General features: G+C 46.2%; 1 protein-coding gene across 1 annotated transcript; it reads right to left on the bottom strand.

Moving 5' to 3' along the window:
• Positions 1 to 3,612: 3,612 nt before the first annotated feature.
• On the bottom strand, positions 3,613 to 26,407 carry Lhx8 (LIM homeobox 8). Its single transcript, XM_052178472.1, has 9 exons — positions 26,146 to 26,407; positions 24,216 to 24,302; positions 23,878 to 24,039; positions 20,425 to 20,546; positions 18,110 to 18,330; positions 17,564 to 17,667; positions 12,786 to 12,881; positions 8,002 to 8,185; positions 3,613 to 3,659 (listed from the first exon to the last, which is right to left on the bottom strand). Exons 1-9 carry the CDS (start codon positions 26,224 to 26,226, stop codon positions 3,613 to 3,615), a joined length of 1,104 nt encoding a protein of 367 aa, XP_052034432.1. The 5' UTR covers positions 26,227 to 26,407.

Below are 26,407 nucleotides of genomic sequence, written 5' to 3'. Positions count from 1 at the left end.
CAGGACTCCATGCAGAGTGAGCACTCTACCCCTGCACTCAGGACTCCATGCAGAGTGAGCACTCTACCCACTGCACTCAGGACTCCATGCAGAGTGAGCACTCTACCCCTGCACTCAGGACTCCATGCAGAGTGAGCACTCTACCGACTGCACTCAGGACTCCATGCAGAGTGAGCACTCTACCCCTGCACTCAGGACTCCATGCAGAGTGAGCACTCTACCCCTGCACTCAGGACTCCATGCAGAGTGAGCACTCTACTCACTGCACTCAGGACTCCATGCAGAGTGAGCACTCTACCCCTGCACTCAGGACTCCATGCAGAGTGAGCACTCTACCCCTGCACTCAGGACTCCATGCAGAGTGAGCACTCTACCGACTGCACTCAGGACTCCATGCAGAGTGAGCACTCTACCCACTGCACTCAGGACTCCATGCAGAGTGAGCACTCTACCGACTGCACTCAGGACTCCATGCAGAGTGAGCACTCTACCCACTGCACTCAGGACTCCATGTAGAGTGAGCACTCTACCCCTGCACTCAGGACTCCATGTAGAGTGAGCACTCTACCGACTACACTCAGGACTCCATGCAGAGTGAGCACTCTACCCCTGCACTCAGGACTCCATGTAGAGTGAGCACTCTACCGACTACACTCAGGACTCCATGCAGAGTGAGCACTCTACCCCTGCACTCAGGACTCCATGCAGAGTGAGCACTCTACCCCTGCACTCAGGACTCCATGCAGAGTGAGCACTCTACCCCTGCACTCAGTTCCATCTCCTGTGCCTAAGCTTCTTTAGACTCAGATTCAGACTCAGATCCGTTTTTCTGAAACTTCAGTTGTATGATTTCAGTTCCTTTACCTCCTGTGGTTAGCACGTTAAGAACTTTTTTGAGCTAATATACATTCAGGAGAGTATTGCCATCTAAAAGACCTCAAACAACGCAGAAGTGTTTCTTTCTCAACTGGTAAAGCCCTTGCGCCATAGCAAACGTCTCAAGACCCCCATCTAATCTCATAATTCTACTCCAGTAATTATATACACTCTGTGCCAAGAAATGCTACAGCTATCAACTTTCGAATGCCTATAACAATCTTTTTAAAGTATGAACTATGATTCTACCTTACAGTGTTTATTATGGGATACTCAACTATGTGTGCTTATAATTTATAATAATATGGGATTTTAAGAATGGCATTTGTGAAATGTAAGATTACTATTGTTAATGGCACCTCGTCCTACTAACAAGCATGGCTTAAGAGCCCTGAGTCGAGTTTCCCTGTTTGAGTAGGAAGCTTGATTCTCAAGGCAAAAGTTATTCTACCCTCCCAGCTTCGTGGTTTTAAGGGTATTAAAATGCTTTAACTGCCTTGGTGTTGTATGTCTCCACCAGCAGGGATTGAGATCTTTCTAGAACCCTTGTTTGCTGTGCCTACTGGTAAAATGAATATCTTAACTCTTCTCTAGTCTCCTCATGTCAAAAAGGAAAGCTGTTCCCTGCCCCCACCACCATGCACCAACAGAAAGCCCCTTGCTCCCACCCGCACTGAAGCTACTCCACCGCCTCCAGTTCTGTCCCAGTATGTATTATGCTCACGTGCTTGCACCGGGCTCACACAGGGCATGGCAGCTCGGACAAACTTCACCTTTACAACTTAACCTTCTGATGACTTTCCGTGTAAAGGACAGCCACAGCCACAGCTCCTGTCCCTTTACACTATGAGGTCTTCTGTATCCATCTCTTGTCCTGAATAATGCTTGGTGCAGGAATATAAACCTCATTTATTCTCAGAGCTCTGCATCTCTGCTGAAGAACCGGTGACTCCAGCTTTGAGATTTATCTTCGGGGGTTTTACAAACCCTTACAGATTCATGGGAAAGGGCAGTGGAGAGGAAAGCCTTGTCTCTAAGCCCCTCCCAGGCTAATGGCTGAGGATGCCAATCACACACAGCTGGGGAGTTCTCCAAAGCTGCCCAGGGCTGAGCTTGGCTGATCCACTGGAGCTGGCTCAGACATCTGGGAAAGGTAAAGCTGACATCACCACTCTTCCCTGCCTCTGTCAGGTAGTGAGACCCAAGGAGACCAGCGTCAATCTCCCAGTAGCTAGCTCAGAGGGACTTTTAGCTCTGCTATTTGGACTTTGGTCAAAGGGATTGCAACCAGAGCAGCAGGTTGAAAATAGAAAATTGTTCCTCCTTTCTTCCACCGGGGCTTGCAGCTTCTTGCACGAGGCAGACGGTCCGTCCAGTTACGTGTGCCCATGTGACTGCATGCTGGCTGCATTTATGAGGAGTAGGCTGGGATTGCAAATACTTCACTATTACTTCCAGTCCCCAGCCAGATGTGCATCTGCTCCGCTAGGCAAACACGCAAGCCTAAGAGTCACACTCTCCCTACGTGGCACCGGCGGGCGCACCTTTGTAGTCAGAGAGAAGTGTCTATTGCTTAAGCTCAGGGTAAAGTCCTGGGACTACAATTTAGAACCAAGAGGTTTGTGTGGTGTGGGGGAGGGGGCAGGGGATCGAGGGGGAGGGGATGGCAGGAGGTTGGGGAAGCAGTTACTTAGAAAGCAAAACCAAACCAAACCCAGAGCCCTTGTTCTAGAACCTCTACTCAAACTCAAATACTTCCGGTTTCTTTAAAACTCTGAAGAAATCTATGATTTGGCTGCATTGCACGTTTAGAACATGATGTGCCAACAGTCAGTCTGAAGGCCATCCTGCCTTTTGAGTTCACATTAATTTGACAAGCTAGTTTAAAAGTTATTAGAGGCCAAATGAGATGTTTTCATTTGGTCTTGTTTTTGTTGCTAAGAATAGTCATCTACAAATAGGCTTCCCAATAAAATGTACCCATAACCCGGCTCAAACGAAAACAGCTTTTTGTAAAAAAAAGAATTAAGAGCAATTTACACACAGAAGATAAGCGGGCTGTGACTTTCACAGGATGCAAAGTGTTTAATGAACTTAGGATGGTGGGCTTCGTAAACTAGAGTGTTATTTACAGCTAGAACTCCCTCAAGTGCAGACACCGCCGTGGGTGTGCACGGCATGCTACGACGGACGTGCCTTCAGCTCGTCTAGAAAACACTGGCAAAATAAATTTCAGTTGCAAATTCACAGATACAAGCTTCAAGGTATAAAGTTGTATATGACAAAAAAATACAGATAATATTTATAACAATAACTTACAGGTACAAACTAATGATAAACTACAGTTTCACAAAGGATTGTAAACGTTTTGCACGCGATTAGTCCTGCCTTTCAGGCAAAGTGCTCTTTTGGTGACAAATAAGTTAATATACACACACTCGAGCCAACTATTTCCAGACAATACAAAAAAAATGTTTTGACTTGTTTTCTTCTTTGTAAACATAAGTTTTACAAAAAACAAAAACAAAATGAAGAATCAATAAAAGTGTCTTGCAGGCCAACTCTAGATACATACCTGGGCAGCAAAAGGATGTTCAAAATGCGTTGAGTGTTAAATAAAAAATTAACATTAATATCTTTTCAATGGTATTTTATACATAATAAATGACAAGTTTATATCCTCAATCATTTCTATCCCTGAAAGAAGGAATTAGGTATGACTTATTGGCAGTCGGGTCATTGTATAGGGTAGCAAGGGCTGGAGTCCAGGAGTTGTTGGTGAGCTACAAAACAGAAAGAGAGGTGGACATCAGTTCCTTAGGGTGACTGAGAGTAGTCTACACACACAAGAGCATGTCAAGGTCACTGCCTCGCTGTTGGCATCAGTTTTTCCCCATAGCTAGGTATCAGGCACTAGCAGTGGCCACTCTGCCACCTTAGCAGGATGGCTGACTCATTCACACAGGGAGAGAAGCAGGCACCCAGGCGGTTCTTAACCACCCCATCTTTAGTAGGGGAAGGCTTTGCGCATGGTGGCGTGCTCCATCCCTGTCTCATTCACTGCCCCTCGCCCATTAGTGAGAAAGGTACATGAGCCCTGTGTGAAGATGTCGCCTGTCTTTTGTGCAGGTATCAGGGTGTGGGGGACACCCAGGTTCCCCCTTAAGAGTACTTAACTGCATTCTCCCTGAATTACACTCATGGTCCTGGCCTCACGCCCTTCTGGCATCTAAACATGTTTGTCTTGAGTAGCGCTGCAGTCTCTCAAAGGACATCTACAGTTCCAACAGCAGCGTGACCACATGGCACAACAGTATTATTGGCTGTTTGTTTGTTTGTTTTTTAACAAAAACTTAGAATGAAATTCTGCTTTCAGACAAGGCCATGCTGCTTCAAACCAAACCTCCCTTTGAGATCAACCAGGAGAGCCACATAGTGACTGGGTTGTGAGCTGGGAAGAGACTCAGGAAGTGGGAAGTTCTGAAGCCCAGTGCCAGGGAGGAGAGAAGGGAAAGAGGCTTCTTCCTGACAGAGTCACTAACAAATGTAACTTGTGAGGAAGGTCTCTCAGGCTGGGACTTTGGGAGGGCAGAGGGAAAACAAAAATCAAACACACATGGGCCCTCATTTGATTCCAAAGTCAAAGGAGTGAAGTTGAAGCAGACTTGCTTCGCAAGGGCTGTGTTTGAGGTGATTTCCTGTAGCCCATGTTTGTACCATAGGAAGCTACAGTCAACTCTGGAGAGAGACCATCCAGAGCCTCTGGTGATCTCTTCTTACCTAACATCTGAAATAAAGTGCTTTTGTGTTTCTTGATTTTGTTTGTTTGTTTTGCTTTGTTTTGGGAGGTAATAAGATTTGGCTTGACTGAAAACAGAGGAGAACCATCAGAGAAGGTGCAGCAGTAAAGGCCCAGACATTGGAGCCATCAAACGCAAGCCTCCACATGAACACGGAAAATCCAACTGTTCACATAAGGACTAAGGCACCGAGGAGACAGGTCTCAGCACAGATGCGTCCTCAAGCTGAGGAACTCCATCTGAACAAGAAGCCAAAGGCCGAGCTTGACACTCTTATATACAGTGAGTTTGAGACCTAGAAGGTGAATTGGAAGAAAATGTTCTAAAAAAACGAAAGATCAAAAAACTAGAATGTAAAAAACAATCTTCATCATTGACCTAAAATGTTTTTGAGACAAGAGTCTCACTATGTAACCTTGGCTGGCCCAGAATTCTCTATGTAGATCAGGCTACCCTCAAAGTTGAAGATCTACCTGCCTATGCCTCTTCCTTTTTTTTTTCTTTTAATGGTAGATAAATATTATTTTTTTATTCGATATATTTTTATTTACATTTCAAATGATTTCCCCTTTTCTAGCCCCCCCCCTGCTCCCTGAAAGTCCCGCAAGCCCCCTTCTCTCCCCCTGTGCTCCCACCCACCCCTTCCCACTTCCCCGTTCTGGTTTTGCCAAATACTGTTTCACTGAGTCTTTTGGGATTAAGGCCTATGCCACCACAACCAGCTAAATAAGCAGTCCTTTCAATGCAAGATGTCAAACAACTTAGAAAAGCCTCTAAGCAGAAGATACTTTCAACACATGCCGAGATCAAAAGGCTTTGTACATAGATTACAATCAAAAGGTAAAATCCGTTTTGAAAAAGAGAAACCATCAGGCAAGTAGCCAAAGAGATATGCAGGGTCTTCACAAGAGTTAAGCGGGTGTCCAAGGGCATCTTGTCTGTCAGGGGGAAGCTGATAAACATGAGATGGTACTGCATGGTCAGCAGACTGGCTAAGGTGAAGAAGGGACACATGCGCAGTGCTTGTGGGGACAGGAGCACCTTCAGGGCTCAGGGTCAAAGGGAAAACTGGTCTGAAACTTTCAGAAGTTAAACTTCAGGCAGAAGGTCATGAAGTAGAGCAACCGCTCCAACTATGCCCTCACATGGCCCATGCATATACCAGAGGGAAGTTTCAGTAGGCACCAGAGGATGTATGCGAGAGAATCCACAGTAGCATGTTCCCAAAATACCCAAACTGGAGCACAAAAGGCTATCAACCATAGAATAGGCATGAGTGATCCCTCAGCAAGACTGATGACTCTCACATTCCATGTGCTTTAAACGTTTGCCTTCAATTAAGAAAAAAAGTAATTTTTTGCCATATACATGTATGTATGTATGTATGTATGTATGTATGTATGTATGTATGTATGTATATGGCAAAAAAAACCCTACCAAACAAGCAAACCAATACAACACAAAACAAAAAACCCTCCAGTCCAGAAATATGTCATATAAAAGTAAATTATTTAAATATTTGTTTAGTTGAAAACAAAGCAAAAGGGGCCAAGGAGAGGCTGAGCAGTTAAGCGTGCTGGCTGCTCTTCCAGAGGAGGAGGTAGACTCAATCTCCAGCACCACAGAGAGCCTCACAAGCATCTGTAACTCCAGTTCCAGGGGAGAGGCCCTCTTCTGGCCTCTGATGTTACTTTCATGCATGTGGTGCAGATGTACATGCAAGCGCACAAACACACACACACACCACACACACACATAAAATAAAAATAAAGGACATCTTTAAAAAAGAAATGAAAAATGTTACCAGCAAAAGCTGATGGCTGGATCTCAAGAATGCCATCCTGAGTGAAGTAATCCAGTCCCAGAAGAACATGCACGGTATGTATTCGCTTGTAAATGGATATTAGTCATAAGATGCAGGATACCCACACTACAGTCCACAGGCCCAAACAGGCTACAGTGAGGATGCTTGAGTCTACCATGGGAGGGGAGGTGGAAGGCAGATGGAGAGAGGGAACTGGGTGGGAAAGGGGAGGGAAGGGGAATGGGGCATCTGGGGCCAGGTATGGAGAAGGACGGGGAATCTATAACTGATAGGGAAGGGAGGTGTGTGTGTGTTGGGGGGGTGTCTCTCCAGGAAGAGACAGAGACCTGGGATAGGGGAGGGAGGCACCCAAGAATCAATGGGGGTATCCTCAGCTGTGACTCAAAGAATTGGGGATATGGAGCCTAAGGAGTCTGCCTCCTATGGCCAGGCAGGCAGGATCCCCAATAGAGCAATAGGGACACCAACCCACCCACAAAACTTTCAGCCCAAAATTTACCCTGTCTACAAGAAATGCAGGGCTGGGGGATGGAGCAGAGACTGAGGAAACAGACAACCACTAACTTGAGACCATCCCCTGGGCAAGCACCAATCCCCAGCATTATTAATGATACTGTTACACTTGCAGACAGGAGCATGTTGTCTTCTGAGAGGCTGCACCCAGCAGCTGCCTCAGACAGATGCAGACACCCACAGCCAAACACTGGATGGAGCTTGGGGACTCTTATGGAAGAAGAGGAGGAAGGATTGCAGCCCTGAAGGGGATAGGGACTCCACAGGAAAACCAACAGAGTCAACTAACCTGGACCCTTGGGGTCCCAGAGACTAAACTGACAACCAGAGAACACATGTGGGGTGGACTGGGCCTTCCCCGCATATATGTAGCAGATGTGCAGCTTGGTCTTCATGTAGGTTCCAAACAACTAGAGCAGGGGCCGTCCCAAAGCTGGTGCCTGTGTGTGGGATATATTCTCCTAGCCTGGCTGCCTTGTCCTTGTCGGGCCTCAGTGGGAGAGAAGTGCCTAACCTCACAGAGACTTGAAGTGCCAGGGTAGAGGGGGATACCCAAGGGGGCCCCCACCCACTCATAGGAGAAGGGGAGGGGGGGTGGGGGAGGAATTGTGGGAGGGGGTGGCCAGGAGGGGGCAGTGAGCGGGATGTAAAGTGAATATGTAAAAAATAAATAAAAACAAAACAAAAACAAAAACAAAAAACCAGAAACAAACAACCACAATAGCAAACATAGGCGGGACGGCACATATTTACAGTGCCAGTGCTACAGAGGCGAAGAGAGGCAGAAAACAAAACAAAGTAAAAACACCCAAGTACTGAGTCATCACTTATATTCGTAGCTTTGCAGTGGAGTGCTAAACTAATAGTCGGATGCGTTTACTGTCTTCTGTACCCTCTACAATACTATTCAGTCGTGACTGAGGTCATCTTTCAAACTGTGAATGAGGTCAATAATTGGGTTAGAAGTCACCAGCTGTCACTCCCTACCATCCATGTATGAATGCAGCGCCGTCAGCATCGTCCCATCCTGGGGCACATAGGCAGAGTAAGCCATTTCTTCCAACATGGGTGGAGACAGCCTGGATGAGGGGACAGCTGTGACCGGGGCAGAGGAGGAGTGGTTGGGACTCACGTGTTTCTTATGGCGCGCCCTGCAGTTCTGAAACCACACCTGCGGGGGGAGAAGAGTGCACGGTGAGATCACACAGCAGCTTCTGACCTGCAGCCTGAGTCACGCATCCTACCACCCATCCTCAGAACAAGCTGTAGACAGGGATGGGAGGCCCTGGCCATGGGGGTCAGTTCATCCCCTGCCTCTCAGAAACTGGGTGTAATGGTGCATGCCTGTAATTCCAGCACCTGGGAGGAGGAGGCAGGTGGATAATAGGAAGAACATTATCAACCAACCAGACCACGCCCCCCCCCCAGAGCTCCCAGGGACTAAACAACCAACCAAGGAGTACACATGGGGAAGGGACCCATGGCTCCAGCGGCATATGTAGCAGAAGGTGGCCTTGTTGGGCATCAGTGGGAGAAGAGGCCCTTGGTCCTGTGAATGTGAGGACAGGGAGGCAGGAGTGGGGGAGCACCCTCATAGAAGCAGGGGAAGGGGGGATGAGATGGGGATGGGGAAGGGAACCAGGAAAGGGGATAACATTTGAAATGTAAATGAAGAAAATATCCAATAAAAAAATAAAAAAAATAAATTCAAGGTCATTTCTGGCTAGAAGCCAGTTTAGGATGTACAAGATCCTGCCTCAAAAAAAATTCTAAGAAGTCCATGGACTGCATAAACATTTTATCTCAAGTATTATTATAAGTCTTTTTCTCCCGGCTAATAGTCTCTAGTGATTTCAAGGTTTATTCTATGCTAAAGAAGCACCTTTTAAAAACAGTAAAGCCTTGAGAATCCCAGAAACATGTCTCTAGTTTTACTATTGGCATTTGGAAAAAGCAGAAAACAGGAAAGGTCTTTTAATCAGAACTTAAAAAGCAAGTGCTGTTGTATTCTTAGACACCTGCTGGACGCATTTCAAATCCATGGTCACATTATTAAAGTCCCTACTGGGAACTCACAGCTTTCTACAAAATTCTTGATTGAGCCATCCCAGTCACATTTTAACCTGCTGAGTGCAAGCTCTCTTAGTGAATACATAGACTATTCCCTTAGAAGCACGCTAAGGTCAACTCTATTATAAGAACAAACTAGTCGTATTTAAGTAGAATGAACTACAAACACACCCAGCTGGCAAGGCCTCACAGAAAGCAAAGCCCCAGCCACTCTGCTATCCTCTCTATTGCAGAAATGAAGCAATCCCAGACTGGTGAGGCCAGATCTGGGTACGTGAGGCCTGACCGCTATATATAAAAACCAATCTGCTGTGAGTGGACGGTCTGTCACGAGAGGCAACTGCAGCATACAGAGTTATTCTATTAAACAATGCTACCACAGGCTAGGGTGTGGCTCGTCTGGCTTGTGCAAGACCCTGGGTATAATCCAAAACATTCACACACATTCACATACATATATGCTTCTACACACACACACACACACACCACACACACACACACACACACGCACACCACTTACTTGACCACCATTATTCCAAACAAATTGTGTCATAGGAGAAATGATAGGAAAAAAAAGGAAAAAAATTAAAATAAGCATTTTGGCATCTCGGTGGAGCAAGCCAGGGAGATAGATGCATGGGTGTCACCTGTGTCCGGGTCTGGTAAGTAGGAGCTGTGTGGCTTGAGAGAAGGAAAGAAGCTGCAAAGAATTTATAAGGGAAAAAAGGTTGACCTGACCTCAAAGACATGTGCTGTCCCTTGAGACTTAAAAACTGAGTGCTGGCCAGCCGTGAATTTAAAGCAGGCGTTATCACTCTCACAGGGGGAGCAGGTGACTAGAGGAAGCACAGGGAATGTTTCTAGGGGGAGACATAGCCTATACCAAGGTCACATGCCACCTCTGATAGCGGGAGTCACCAGCTATCGTACCAAAGACATCTAAAATTCAATGTACATGTATTAAAAAGTTCTCACCCAAAAATATAATATTTAAATGCTAATGCTGGAGCTCAATCTGACTTGCACATGATGACCTACATAAATGGCTGGAGACAGCCTAGCAGATGTTTCTCTCTGGTCCTCATTCCTTCAATAAGCAGGTATCTCTCTCAGATCCTCATTCCTTCAATAAGAGGAACCACTCTGGGAAGACCATCCCATCTCCTTTGCCAGATTCACGAAGGCCATGAGTCTGAATTTCTTGCCTCCATTCCACCATGAAGACACACAGTCTGGGATTAGAAGGGATCCTTCAGGCCCTGGGGTCTGAGCTAAGCACAGGAGACTTTACTGCCGGCAGTGGCAGTGGCATCGGCAACACAGATGCAGCTTGTCATGAAGAAACTTCACAGTGGGTCTCGAGCCAGCCCTTGCTATCCACGCTTTCCCAGAAGACCACGCACAGAAGCCTGAAGATGCCTCCAGCCTCCCCTCCCTCTCTTGACCTCCTCAAGGTCATATAGCCCTTCATGCTACACCACATCTAGATGTTTTAAGCACTCTGGTTTGATCCCTCTGCTAGTTCTTTTGTAAACATAAAACAGCATTCTGAATGTGTGGGCCGTACAGAGGACATGGACCTGCCTCCCAAGGGAGCCTCGCAGATTGCAATCAGAGCAGAGCTGATGAAGCAGAGCGGCTGGAAGCCCTGTCTTTAGAGAAGCCGCTGGCATTGGGGGAGGGGGAGGCAAGTGCAGGATTACTTGTTCATCTGAAATACTTCCTGCTCCGCTCCCTGGAGAGAAAGCACCTAAGGGGCGTGTAGCCAGCCTAGAAAACAACACACATCCCAAAAAGGAAAGCATGACCCCGCCCCCCCCCATCCCTGGCTGGATTTTTTTTTCCTGCTGGTTATGATTAATGCCTTTGATTTTTAAAAAAAACTCAGCAATTCTTTTAAATCTTGTCCCACGTCCCTGGTCTCTCTCTGCTGTCTTGGCTCAGGTGGTCTCCTCCTCTTTGAGGCCATCCTTCTTCAGGCCCTCCCTCTGTGGTGCTGACATGCTCTGTGCAGACACACCTGTGACCCTATCCTCCCTCTAAGGTCCCTCCCCACAACTTGTACACACTCTGTGTTTGTTAAAGATCAACTCAGTGTCAAGGTATAAGGCTTTGGGGGTGGGGCCCACTGTTTATCCTTCAGGTGGTGTTCTCACAGTCATTACCCCCACATGAAGGAGCCCTTCATCACCAGGCTAGGCTAGCACAGATAGAGAGGTGACTGCATCCCCTGCCCTATAGTCAACTGAGCTTTAGTTTCTAATTTAGCTATGGTCTTCCCTCTGCTTCTGTGTTGTAGTCTCTAGGCTGTTTTCTTGTCTTGCTAGCAGCCAGGACCTGCTCGCACTGTGTGTTTAGTTATAGGCCCACACTGCAGTCCAGTCTCCTAAAAGCAAGTAGGAGCAAATGAACAAGCAAGCGCGTGATCAAGCAGCCAGTCAGCCAACCAACCAGCCACCTCACTGGCTTTCCGGTCACCACAACCAACACTCCTGGCTCCACTTCTTCCCATGTTATGTCAACTTGTCCTTTCTTCCCCAATCTCCTATCATGGCTTCCTTCTACAAAGACGCTTTTGCAATCCCAATCCCAGAATTTCCATATATGAACTCTACAGTGTAGCGGGTTTGGCTGCATCCTTCCCTAGCTTGGCTATGTCACTTCCTCTCCCTGAATCTTTAGTAATGGCAGCTCATGCCCTATACATGGGGTAGGAGGTGCAGAAAGAGGAGCTGTAGGGGAGGGGAGGGGAGAGGAGGATAGCAGAGCTTAGAACCAGATCTGTCTTCTGTATTTCTCAGCCTAAGGATCCGAAGCTTCTGTGGCTAACAAAGATGAACACAGAGTCATCTGATAAATGGTGGCCTAGCCCAGGGAAGCCCATGACAGGCGTTGTTTAACAGTGTCCTCTGAGATTGAAACACCCCATCCTATAGGAAGCTCCTTAAGCAGGAGGGCAAATGGCTCAGGATAACTTCAGGAAGCCCTTGAAACTGACTAGACTCACTAGACACTCCCACCCCACCTCCCTTCCAGAGTAAACAATAAAAGCTGAGAGTCACTTTCAGAAAAGCAAAGTTGCAAAGATGATTCTGAGGCCAGACTAGCTGCCTGGAAGACACAGAAACCAGCCAACCCAGCGTCCTGGGAGAGCATGAGACCACACAGAGAGGCACCTGCAAAGGACATTCTCCAACCTGCAGTTCACTAAGCTGGGCTCGGTGGTGCCCACACTTTGGTCTGTTGTAGGCTCCTTATCCGGAGTAAGCAGACAAGTGTGCTGCATCTCCCCAGGAAAAGTTTTGCCACATAAGCGTAAAGCAAACAAACAAAAACAAAAAAACAAAACAAAACAAACAGACTCAGGACTTGGGCTGGAGAGATAGTTTAGAGGTTAAGAACTATCCTCTTAGTTCTTCCAGAGGTCCTGAGTTCAATTCCCAGCAACTACATGGGTGGCTCACAACCATCTGTAATGGGGTCTGATGGATGCCCTCTTCTGGTGTGTCTGAAGACAGCAACAGTGTACCCACATACATAAAATAAATAAATAAATAAATTTTTTTAAAATGACTCATTGTGGACATAGGAGCTGGCACTCTGAAGTGTTGTCACAAAAGAACAGCATGCATACCCGGAGCACCAGATGCAGAGTTCTCTACAGCCAAAGCATGTGTATTGTTTACCTGTGGGGCTCTCACCTGTATGACGCGCCTGCTCAAGCCTGTCCTTTCTGCCAGTTTCTGGAGGGTCTGTGCATCTGGGTTGTTGTCCTGAGCGAACTGTGCTTGCATAACCTGTAGTTGTTTTTAAAGACAGATGTTGAGAGCAAATAGTTAAAAGCTTGATCTTTTGCATCTTGATAGTAGAACAGATAAGGCAAACAAAGAAAACAAGGCATGTGTATTTTGATACTTGAAAAAGAATGCAGCCAACACAAATAAAAGAAAGGTGTGCTTTGTAAATTTACATGAACTCTAATTCTGAGATCTTTAAAAATTAACCCTCTGGAATGTAAAACTCTGCCCTCAGCTATGACATTAGAGATGCTCCCCTTTCTCCATCCAGTCTCTGAACTCCCAAAACACACCGACACTGACTCTCCCTCCAGTGGCTTCCCATTTGTAAAATATCCCTGCACTGGAACTCAAGGAAATACTCAAATTCTATCAGTTATCTCTAGCCTCTGTGGGTCTGAACAGCCTTAAGTTCTCTCACAAAGTTTTTGTGGATTTACAAGCAGTACTTTGCTGCAGGGATGGATTACAGCATACGGCAATGATGTCACAGGGGGTGGGGGTGGGGGTGGGGTGGGGGCCCCCAACATTTGCTCCATAGGAAGCAACCTCCTGAGATCCTTTATTTAGTCCATGCAACAAGACCTTAGCAGTGTCCAGCGATTCGGAGGTCACATTCTGGGTTGATACCATTATGCCAAGTACTATGGCATTCATATATGGTGGGGGTAGGGAGGTCCCTGATCTTAAGTTCCTAGAAGAAAAATATAGAAATACCAATCTTCTCTAATTAAAGGTAACGGGAAGAGGAAAATGAAACCCATGGTCAAGGCTTTTGGCTTCTTGGAAGAGGGACTCTCAAGAATGACCTAAAGTCCATCAGCTGAGAGGAGTATGAGAATAACAGTAAGATTAAGGCCGGTCAGCAGGCTATCTGTGAGTGTCCGCTTCCCCACTGTGTGGGTCCCCCTGCCATAAGCAGTATGAACTGGTGGGAAGTGAGCACCCACTTCCTCACCCCCTGCTGCCCCTCTTCCCCCAGGCAGTGTGAATTTTCTCTCAGCCTGTTCTTGCTGAACAGTACTGGCTTTCTCCCTCTTCACTTATCAGAAGGAGCTCCACAGCTTTTTTTTTTTTTTTCAAAGTCCCCTGGGACTTTGGCTTCCCCTTGTCCCTCATGCTGGAGCAGTGAGAGCTCCCAGGGGACTAGGGGAAACCATCCTTTTGCATTGCATTACCCTCCTTGGTGGGTGGGTGGGTGGTGGGTGGGGGACTGCATTCTGTGTGCCTGTGATACAGTGTACACTTTAGAGTTGTTAACAGAGGAACCTTGACCATATGAAGAAAGTCTCAAGAGCATGGGGAAAAAGTCCAGAAACATTTTGAGGCTTCCCATCTAATAGTGTATTGATAGATTCATTATAAAAGGAGCATAGACTTGTTCTTATTTTAAAACATTGGAAAATGGACTCCACATCCCCTCTTTCTTCTCTTCTTTAATCCAAGGGACTGCTTTTCTATCCAATTGTGTGTGTGTGTGTGTGTGTGTGTGTGTGTGTGTGTGTTGACCTGGGCATAACATCCCAGAGACAAATGGCAAGCAAATTGATCCTGTCTTTAATTTCTCAGAAAGATAAAGCAGAACAGATATTTGGGGATTTGCTCCTAATGTCATTACTGATTAGTTGGTTTAAAAAGAGAAAGAAAAAGAAAAAATCTGGAAGTAAAAGTTTAATGATAGAACCAACATATTAGTGAAGAAAGTTCATCAAGGAAGGAAATAGAACTTAAGTCCACCTGGCCCTTAGGAACTAGAATTATTCTAAAGAGAATAGGGCACTTTGCTATTCTTTTATCTAGTACCAGTATTCAGTCAAAGAAAGGAAGAAAGAAAGGAAAAAAGAAAGAAAAAGAAAAGAGATAGACAGAATGAAATAGACAGACAGAAGGAAAGAAAGAAAGAAAGAAAGAAAGAAAGAAAGAAAGATGGAAGGAAGGAAAGGAAAGGAAAGAGACAGATGGAAGGAACAAAGGAAGAAGAAATAAATAAAGAAAAGGGGGAAGGAGGAAAAGAGGGGGAAGAAGGAACAGAGGGAGGGAGGAAGGAAAAAAAAGAAAACAGAGAAAAAAGAAAAACAAGACCTTTAAATTCTACTTAGCCTTCCTATCTGGCAGATGCTCAAGCTACTGCAACCCATGCCCAGTCCTACCTAGTGGGAACTGTTCTGGGATGACCAAGGCAACGCCCTGTGGCATCATCACTTTAAGCCAAGATCCAGAAAAGCCAGAAGAGTGTGTTCCAGCATCTGAACAATGATATCCAAAGTAGACCGGAGTAGGAGCCAGCCTTGGCTCGTTTAATGCTGACATGGTTGGCTGTCAGGAGCGAAGCAAGGCCCAGGCCCCAGCAGGCATTTAAGTATCCTCCCTGAGCTTGCTATACATCTGTATCCCATGCTTAAGTTACATCTGTAGCCATAGCCCTCTGATCGGGAAACTTTTCTTCCTGTGAGACTCTGAAATGGAATTTGGGGAATTTCTTTAGTTACCCTACGTTAAAACTCCTCTGTCCAAAACAAGGATTACAAGGACAGTCTCTGCTCAGTTTTCATGGGTGATTTATTATTAATTATTATTATTATTATTATTATTATTATTATTATTATTATTATTATTTTGAAGTCAATACTTGAATACATTGTTTTCTCAAAATTGAGACAATTTGACAAGGTGATTATCATGCTTGTTTATCAGATAATCTAGTGAAAGTAAATGATTTGGATCGTGTGTGTGTGTGTGTGTGTGTGTGTGTGTGTGTGTGTGTTTAATCAGTGGCTATTCCTGCTCTCTTGTTCTTTAGCTGAGCCTAGCACCTCATTTGTTTTGACAGTCTCTGGAGTCGGATCAATGCTACCGAGTGTGGAATAGATGAGACCGTGCTTTCACTTTTTGAACTCACGCTGATCCCTTTTTTTTAACTTATGATCCGTGTCATGTTTTTAATGCATGGTTTACGTATTTTGTGAATGTTGCAAGTTGTTATTGGAAGCCTGTCTGCAAAATTCAGGCTTTCTCTTCTCTGTATTGCTGGGTTCTGGTGAAGCACATGGTCTCCCGGGAGTCAAAGCCACATGAAAAGAACAGAGGTTGGGCAAGGCTATCTGAGCCTGTTCTCTGCTACTCCCTTGCGTGGCTGATTGCCTCATGGGTCATTCCTGTGCCCTTGGAGAGGCTGACTACACTGAGGACTTGTTGAAATAGAAGATGATATATATGAACAGGACTTGGCCTGCATAAACCTCCACAAATAATCACCATATTTTTTTCTGTAGTTATCTTCCCACAGGAGATTGTATAGATACCTGCTGTGTCTTCAAACTTGCAGAGTTATAATTTTAATAAGGAATTTTCACATCCAAATTTTGAAGCCTCTAATTGTCAAAGTCATGGCCAAGTCTGTGGGGAACTTTCAAAACGATAGCTGTCTACTGGCTGTTATGTCTAACCCAGCCCATCTGTTCAGACTGAGTGCCCCTGCAAAGCCTGGAGAAGAACTCACTTCAAACCCAGGATGTGTGTGATTTTCTGCAGCACTCCAGGGAGCATCAGAGTCACAAGGCTCACATGAAACTAAATCTCCCAATTCTCTTATTTTTCATGTATTACTCATTGGTCAAAGACCTAATGTCTAATTAATAAAAGCAATTGTGCTGTTGTAGGTTTCGTTCTTATGGATTTAGATTTTAATACTCTGAATCTGGTCCTCTGCCAGATTCTTTCAGAGCACCAGTCACATCCCGGTTACCCCTCTAACCATTCTTTAAACACCACTCCTGAAACATTTTTACTGTAGAGGTCTGAAATGCTGGCCAATCTCTGGCTACCAGAAGTGGTTTTTCCTTTATTTGTTAACAAGAAACGATCGCCTTCAGTCCTGAGCTGAAGTTGGTGCTAAATATACAACACACTCCGAAGGTCCTGAAAGATGTGCAGTAAATTATTTATCTTAACACAAAACAAATACCTCAGCCATGCAGATCTTTAGAAAATATGATTTAAAAAAAAAAAGCCAGACACACTCATCATGTGTAGCCTTAAGTCCAAAGCAAGGGGTAATTTTCTTGACAGTTTTCACAAATGAGCTAATGCTCATACCCAGGACAGCTATGATGAGAAAGTCCCTTTATTTTCAAGGGCAAAGTCAACCTCAGCATGGACAATAGAGTTGCTGCTTCAATCTCTTTATGACTGGTGTCAGCTGTAGATTCCTGTCTGTGCTGGGAAGATTCTATTCTTCCCTAGACAAAATTTGTGCAATTCTATATATTAAACAACAGGTCATTTACTTAAATGACAACACATTAGAGCCCCACAGCCTGGGTGCTGCCTCTTTCAGCTGAGTCTCCACACAGTCGTCTTCTGGTGTCATTCCATGTATCAAAAATGTCTGCCTTAGACTGATGCTCGTGGAAGGCAGAATGGACCAACATTGTGCCCCGTTTTGATGCTCAAAAGACCTGAAGGACACCAGACTACTGGACTAGACTCTGCACACCATGACTTTTCAAGGCAGTGGGTATACACTGACACTCTCATGGAGTTAGAGCTTTTAAAAAGTACAGAAAAAGTATTAGAAAACAATGTTCCAGGCAGCGTGGAGATTGCTTTTTAATTTTTCCTTAGGTCTATTTTCTTTTGTGGGGAAAGGGCTTCAAAAATCACAAATGCATTGCCACGTCTACCTGGAGCTGATCGGCTGTGAAGCTGGTCCGAGCTCTTTTGGCTGGCTTTGGATGATTGACGTCTTGTTCTGTGAGAAGGGCTCCTTCCACACTAATCCCATTACCTGCATTTGGAAAACAAGCCATCCAGTTGGTAACTCAGATGGGTCTACACTTCTATACAGCCAGTTTCCTCACACACCTTGGCCTTTTGCAATGCATCATGAATCTTCCAAATTGGTAAAATTGTTTTTTTTTAAAAGAAAAACTTGATGCAAACGAACTGTAAAAGACAGTATTTATAGCCATGTGCACTCTGCCTGAAATGCAGTAAATTAAAAGTATATATCTAAGGCCGATCTTAGGAAGGCACGTGCACAAAAAAATAAAGGCTGAATCCAACTCCAGGCTGCTGCCTCAGACTAGCTTAGAGGCTACGCTTTGGCTGCAAATCAATGGCTGGAGTCCTTTGCTGGCAACAATGTTAACTTTATAACCATTGTTCCTTGTATAAAATAATACATTAGAACAGTCCTAGGGTGAAGTCAGTTTTATCTCCTCACTCACCATTCTCCACTTCTCTCTTTAGATTGTCCAGCATGCAGTCAAAGTGCACTCTACAGAGGACCTTCTCCTCCACCAAGGCGAACTCCTCTCCCGTGGACAGTTGCCTCTTGCAAGAAAAGCAGGCGAAGCAGGCCAAGTGATACACATTGCCCTTGGCCCTGCGGACCCAGTCAGTGGAGTGGATGTGCCTGCCACAGCGGGAGCAGCGAGTCCCATACCGTCTGTACACAGGAAGGAGGCACGGGAGGTATTTAACCATTTAACCGGGCTGGCCTCAAGCTAACACATCATCATGCTCTATTGGAATTATGTAAGTAGCTAAGTATCTTGAAATCGAAACGGGAATTAATCCTTCTTAGTGTCAATATGGGAAGCAGTTGAGGCATGGTCCCAATTCAAATCTTTCTTAAAAACAAAGCTTCGAAAGTTTTCTCAGATTTTCTTCTAAAATACATAAAATAGTAGTTTCAACAGCCCCTTTATTGTGTCAACTATTAAGGCATTTATAGGTTTTCTGGAGATTCCAGATACACATGCACATTTACACACATACACTCCAGGTTGAAAACCTCAAAGGGTCTAAATATGCTAACCCAAAATAGAAACCCTGTCCGGCTAAAATCCAGTTGAGGGGGATGGGCCTAGCATATGGTTGGGTGTGTACTTAATAATGTGCACTGGGTTTAGTCCCCAGTGATGGAAACAAAACAAACACAAAATCAAGCTGAGGTGACTAGGGGTAGCAAGTAGTGCCAAGATATTTAAATTGGAAATTATCAGAGAGTGCACAGAATCTGTATTCCTCACCCTCTCAGTGAGGAGGAAAAATTCAGAGGCTCTCCAGCCATGACCAATGGCCACTTCGCCTGCCACAGAAGTGTGGAAATGGTGTCTAAAACTTCCAGAAACATCTGTAGGCATTCTCAGCAAGATGCAAGAACAGAAAGGAATTTTCTTGCTCTCAGTCTTAGTGACTAGATGCCCTGTTCTGTCTCCCAATTTGGTCACTGGTGGACAAGGTTAGCATATCTGCCTGTGTCTACCCAGGAACCATTTTTAAAAATTATTGCCAACTTAATTGGAGCATTGAATTCTAAAAATGAACTTCAGAACGTATACCAAAAAAATCCAAAAATCCTCAAGAAAAGGATTTTTAATGAATTTTTGAAAAGAAGCAAAAACAATTTCAAAGGGTGTTTATGTAACATAGAAAGGTAAAATCAACACACTGTGAGTTGAAGAGGAAGCAATTGTTACTAATGCTTTTAAGTTGGAAAGCAACTCTGGTGAGAACCGTATACTTTTGGTAATTTTAAAAAACACTTGGTTCTGTAAGACAGACTGAATATTACGAAGCCACATTCTCACCTCCATACAATCATATTTGGTGTAATTTGCTGAACTGATAGAACTTTTTGAAACCCCGGCGACCCCGTAATTAGTAGGCTGCCTAGCCAAGTTCTGCTAGACAGAATTTTACAATGAACTTTTTCTCACTTAGGAGCGCAGGCGAAGAAGAGATGGGACCACATTTAGAGCAATGCTTACAGTGACTTTTAGACAGCTCTCCACAAAGAAGCACATCCTGGGGGCACACCTGACACTCACACAACCATGAGGAGGTCACCTCGAGAATTGGAGCATTTAATATCTTCTACAAAGATAGTCTCAGGACCCAAAGGCAAAGAACAGACCACAAAATAGAGGCATGACCTCTGGCAGAGTAACTCAGTTTGCTGTATTTATGACAGTTGAATAGTTTGTTCTTCGAATAACGGTGTAGCTGATTATAGTATCCAACGCCTTGTTTGTCACCAGGAACCGTGTCTCACATGATGGTTTTATTCCACTTCACCACTGACTTTAAACAGGAGGCACTGCTGTGGCCTCTCCTTGAGAGTGTCTCATCCTTTACTGCACATCTCCAGAGTCTCTGTTTTAAATACCCCTAAACTTTCATCCTCTCGTTTGGGAAAACAATCCGAATGAATTTTTATTTAGCCAATTCCTAAAGCAAGCAAACTAACACTAGTTTAGTTTTAATACAAATTACACCCCCTTCCCCAAAATTAAGAGGTTGATCATGACGCTTGAAACCTCTAATCTCAGCCCCCGGGAGGGCCGGCACAGGAATATTGTGAGTTGAAGGCCAACCCTAGGCTACATAGCAAGATCTGATCTAGAAAGAAATAATTTGAAATATATAATAAAAATTGCCCTTGAGTGATCAAACTGTATGCAGAAGACCCTGTTACAGAAGTCTTTTTAAATATCTTCTTGGGGTGTTTATTAAAAACAAGAACTTGGCAATATACCTGAAGTAATCGAGTTTACAGAAAATGTCTTTATCCTTAATATAGCAGCTCGTGTGCCTTCCCAGGGACGTTCTGCAGACGCTGCAGGAGAGACAGCGGACATGCCAGCATAGGTCATTCACCTGCAAGGGGGAAAGGAGGGTGAGCAGACAGTCCACACCGCCTTCCCAGCGAGCCCCAGCCTCAGCCTCTGACTGTGTGGAGGCAAGAGAAGGCTTAGCTCTGGCTCTCCACAGCACATGCACACTCTGGATGCTTCCGCCCAAACAGCCAGCACCCTTGACCTGAGCATGCATCTGGCTGTAGCCTCTTCTAGACTCCAACAAGAACCCAGACTCCTCTAGGCCACAGTTCAAGCTTGTTTTGGGTTTTTTGTTTGTTTGTTTTTTTATGATTTTGAAGGATTTGGGTATTCATTCACATTCATTTTATCTCTCCCTTCCTGAGATTACCTTGAGAGAAAACGTTTATTCTAGAATCATATATACCGGTTCTGTTCTCATCCTTACTCTAAACTCTCATCCTTTCTATAACCTGGCACGTATGGAAGTGGAGACAAACCTTTCGATCTACAGTTTGGGCAAACAGCTACGGACCGTGTACCCATCAGAAAGAACAACAGAGACAGAGAATAGATTTGTAAAACCCCCTAATAGAGAAAGCAGGCAATACACTTCCCTTACACCTCAGAAATTCCTGAGGATGCTGTGTCTCCTCCCCTCCCCTAACATATGCAGCTACAGAGAACAATGTGCCCGTGCCCAGGAGGAGGAGGATGTTGGTAACCTATGAAGGAGCCTCTGTAGGTAGGAAGATACCAGATTATAGGTAGTTTTAAATGCTCCCAGGAAATATGTTTATTTGTACTTCAAGTCGTGAGGCAGGGTGCTATTTAAGAAAGCAGGGCACTCTAGACATAGGAGCAAGACAAATGACCACTGAGGTTAACTGAAGCTGATGCTGCCCCCCTGAACACTGCAGTTCAGTCCCCCAAAATAGAAATGTGTGTCCAGCGATGCTGGCCTGCAGTGCAGCTCCTGTGGTCAGGACAGGGGCTAACTAGGTTTATGCTTTCCTACTAGCAGTCAGGGAAAATGCAAATGATACTCTGAAGGAAACAATGGGTTTTCTAGCAGAGTTAGGAGCCTCTTCCAAAGCAATGTTTAATTTCTGATGAAAATTTAAGTTTGGGTCTTTCTCCAAAAGAAATATCTATTCACTATATAAAACAGTTAATTGGATTAAAATAGAATAAAAAGACATTAACCAAATAGAATATTTCCTGGAAGCAGAGATGTCTTTTCCTCACGTTTTCCCCTAAGTTGTATCCAGTTAATAAAGAAAGTCCGGGCATCTGGAGCCTCCGCCACTTGAGGCCTTATTTCCATTACACCAGGCTTTTGTTTTGTTTTCTAAAGCAAGACTTTAAAACAGAGGCTGGAGCCTCTCTCTAACTCTACAAAAGCCAGACCTACACCTTTCCTCAGAGTTTCTTTTGAGAAAGAGAAGAGAGCTTCTTAACATTCCCAGTCCTTGACAGGGAGTAAGAAAGGTGGAGGAGACCCTGGAAAGGTTCTGGAAACCTTCTCTGAACTAGCATTCATCCAATATGGCTCCACACCAGGCTGGGTTAGGACAGGAAAGTAGAGGGGTAACAACCACAGCTGATGATTTTGTCTGACACTGTGTGACCTGCTTGTCACACCACAGGCTGGTGGTATTTTTGTTTTGTTTTGTTTCCATAGCTTCAAAAGCTACATCTATACTGGATCAAATATTTGTTACCAGTAAGAAGTTTAGGTTCAAACTTGGAGCAAGGAGTGAGCACTTCAACTTGGGCTAGGGATGCCGAGAAGTTCAGAGTGCTTAAATGACCTTATGGTGTTACATTTTAGTTACCTTATAAATCCTAGCAGAATATGATTGTATGTAGAAGACTTTCCTAGGTAGACGCCTGTCTAATTACAAAAGAAAACTTTGCAGAACCACTTAGACACACACTTTTTATAATGTGAAGACAAGCATGAGCAATGCATAACATTATAGAAGGTCAAGGCTAGTGTCTGGGCCAGAATGCACACAATACATTTTACTGTGTAACTATTTTCTACATCTTAAAAGTTTTCTTAAGTTGCTCCAGATTCTGGTAGCCACTGAGAACCTTGTTTAAAACAAGAAGCTACTTTGGCTCAGTGCATGTTTTTGTGGATGGTTTTTAACAGAGGGAAATGGGAAATGGGATTTTAAGAATGCAGATTTTAAAGAGAAAGCCAGGTTAATTTTTGAGCTTCAAGAATCCAACAAAAAACATTAGAAAATGTTTTCACTCAAGCTTCTTTTAGTGTTCTATCTGGGCCCCAGGAAGTAATATTCCCATTTCACCCACAAAGCAGCGTTTGAATGTTGACATGAAGTTAAAGAAACCCACTAATTCACGTTTTGATCTTTTATTCTCTGTAATTAATCCTTCTGAAACTGAAGGTCGGAGGGGGGGGGGGACAGAAAGTGAACTGGTTAGCAACTAATTTGGTGTATTGGAAAGCATTGTTTTACATAGTGGTTTTTAAAAGCTATTGAAGTTGGAAATCCAATGTGTTCAGATTAAGACACAGGGACCAAGACCCTGCCTGACAAGGGTAACTTCAGCCTGCCAGAATCTCAACTCCAACCCCCCACCCCCACCCCAGCACGGAAATATTTGAAGAGAAAGTTTAACCAAATTAAGACAGTCAACTCTGAAACCGCCCCCGTGAACCACTTCAGCTGGGGTCTTATACAGGCACCTAACTTTACAGCTAGATTGTTTTCCCCCAAGCCCTGGAAGGACATAACACCACCGTGCTTAGCAGGATCTGGGAGGTACCACATGGCTTCTAAAGCTTTATATAAACTTTTGCTTTGGGAAGGTTCCAGGTACCGGTAAATAAACCTATGACCACGATGATGGTAACAGTCCAAAACGGAAGATCTTTAAAGGTGCTTTACAGTGTTTTTAGTTACAGGAGAAGCCGCTGTGAGGGAGAATGACACAGGGACCCAGGCCTAGTCTATGTAGATAGCAGCACGGGTGTTTTGGAGAGGAGGGACCAATTTGCAGAGTATGACATTTTTAAGTAAGTAAAAGTTTAGGCTTGGAAAGCAAACAAAAGCGGCATCTGGTAGCTGTGCCAGAATGGGTGGCATTTCCTCAAGCCCTTCTTTCGCTGCTGGTGACCGAGTCCTCCGCACACTCCAGGGGAACCCTCATTTACACTGTAGACCCTGTCCCTACACTGTTTCACAATAAGGAAAATCGGATGGTTCCTTGTCGTACTTCTCGCCGTGGGCCTTAGAGTAGTGGACTAATATGCTGAGTGGGTCTACAGAGCCTCGGTTGACACGAAGTGAGGCATTCCCCCCACCCCTGACCCTCACACTGACTCCGTCGGGGCTCACCTGGCCCCCCCATCCTACCTTGAGGAGGTATTTGTCCACAATCTCCAGGCCGCAACTGCTGCACACACACTTGCCTGGCGGGCACACGGAGCCCGAGGCCATGGACTGGGGCGAGGACGACGGGGAAAGCGGGGCCGAGGAGGAGCAGGAGTCCTCGTCCCCGGCGCCCTCGGGATTCACCTGCAGGAAGAGCCGAGCACTGGCCTTTCACGTCCCACCTCCCCACGGGGCACCCCAAGGACTGTCCTCGATCCCCAGCCTGCCCCGTCCCAGCAGCAGGACCCCGGGACCCCCGGAGCCGAGCCCCGCCCCGCCCGGGAGCTAGGGGTCCCCACTCGGGTCGCCGCCCCACTCACCAGTCCTTCTTCCCCAGCGCCTTTGCGGGTCCTCCCGGCCGCCAGGGCTGCAGGCCGCCCGCACTCCTCCGACATGAGCCCGGGGCACTGCGCCGCGAGAGCGGGGAGGCAGGGAGACAGCGGTGAGGAGCGGGCGGCCGGCGAGCGCGGCGCCCCGCAGTCCCGGCCCCACCGCGCTCCTGAAGGGCGCGCACGAGGGCGGCGCGTGCAACCGCCCGCACCTGAGCCCGGGCGCAGCCGGCCGCCCGCGCGCAGCCTCCCTGGGCCGCCGCCGCCAGCGGGCGACTCGAGGACTGCGCGGCCGGCCGCGGCTGCGGGCTCGAGCCCCGCGCTCACCCCGGCGCGCCGGCCCCCGCCCCCCACCGGGGGGACCCAGCTAATAACCGGCCTCAGTGCACAAAGCGATTGCTTTCTAGACGTCAATCACCCGGGAGCGGGGAACACCCGGCTAAAGGGGGCACGGGGCGGGGGGGAGGTAGAGTGAGAGAGAAGAAAAGATGACTGAGGAGGGGGTGGGGAGAGAAACTTGATTTCTTTAATAACCTCAATTAAAAGAGCAAGACACACATATATTTTTGAAAGGGGGGGCTTTTTGAATAGGATAGCCCGAAAGGTGAAGAGGTTTAATCGGATACTTGAAAGCTAATTACAGTGGGATTTAAGAAGCCTGGTGTTTGTTCCGACAATTTGAATGAAAATGCTTCAGATTAAACGGAGCCAGCAGCTCTTTGGTAAACTTGAAGCAATTAGAACCGTAAGCGATTTACACTGGTTTCTTTAAGGTGTGAATTGCCACTTAGTGCTCAGTAAGTCAACATTTTAGCTACTAAAGGATTATTTTTAACCAGCGCAAAAGCGGGCTGAATAATGGAAATATCCAGCTGAATTTAATTTGCTCCATTAAAAAAAAAAAAAAAACCCTCACCCAATGCGGGTCAGAATTTTTAGAAAGCATGGACACGTCGCTCAAGGATCCCCCAAGCCCTGGCCGCACTTTCAGTTTTGTTCTATAAACGAATGCAATCTCTCTGAGAAGTCTAGTTTAGGGCCAGTGGGTCCGCAGGTTCCAGCAGCCCACACCCCTCGCTTTTCAATCCTTTTCTCTCCTTTCCCACTGTCTTCTGAAAGCCCCAGGTGAGGCAGCGGTCCCACGCCTGGGTGTCCCCCAGCGCAGCTGCTCCCTGGCCGCAACCTCGCGGACACAAAGCATCCGGGCAGAAATTCCACCCGCCACCGTCAGGCAAACACGAAGCCAGCAGTACCCAGCCCGTGTCCAGCCGACGCCATCCCCTTCCCGCCCTGCTCTCCAACAGTAAAGGAATCGGGTTCCACCATAAAATGTGAGCACCCACGGTTCTTGCCTCCGGAGTAGGTGACAGCTTGCGAGGTTTCCCCCGTTAGGTTCGCCTCGTGCTGCGAAGTTTGCCCCTTTGGAATTTCCAGTGAAATCGTTCTTCTGGTCCTTTCTAAGAGCGGGTGGGCTCTGGAGGACCCAAGTCCTCAGGTCTGTCGCCGCCGGTTCTCAAGCCCCACATGCGCCTTATCCGTGGCAAGAGCCAGCGTTCAGCGGAGTGCAGCCTTTAGTATTTTGGTGGCACGAGACAAACACCTAGACCTCCGACCCCTGCCCCTGACTGCCGCCGACAGCAGGTCACATAGAATAAAAGCAGGACTCACATTGCCCCGTGAGTGTCTTAGGCTCCAGGCTTCGTCTCCCAAATTAGAGTGTCCATGCCTCAGGTTAAGTGAGCCCGTGGGGAGGGGACTCAATGATTACTACCTAACGCTGCTACTACGTAATAAAAAAAATTGTCAGGTCTGGAGACAAGGCGGTGACAGGTAGTTTCCCAACCTGGCTTAGGAGCTGGACAACTCTCTTTCTCAAGGAAACTCCTATTCAACGGATCCCGCCCGGCGTAGGCTCGCTCACCTTCTCCCGGGGAACCGCCAGCTCCGGCACGTCCTTTCCCTCCAGTTTACACACAAACATCTGATCGCTCTTCCAATACATGGCCCCGCAGGCAGGCGCTGCTCATCACATACCAGCTCCAGAGGGTCAGAGGCTGTGGGTGTCCGCAGTGTCTCCTCCTCCGCCCCCAAATGCCAAGGAAAGCTAACTGGCAGGACAGCGTTGCCACCAGTGTGTCTAGGTCTAAAGAGGCCCTCAGTGACTGTAGCGTAGCTACTCTCTG

The sequence above is a fragment of the Apodemus sylvaticus genome, chromosome 4 (assembly GCF_947179515.1).
Source record: "Apodemus sylvaticus chromosome 4, mApoSyl1.1, whole genome shotgun sequence".
Classification (NCBI taxonomy): Eukaryota; Metazoa; Chordata; class Mammalia; order Rodentia; family Muridae; genus Apodemus; species Apodemus sylvaticus.
This window is presented reverse-complemented; position numbering and strand designations above follow the sequence as displayed.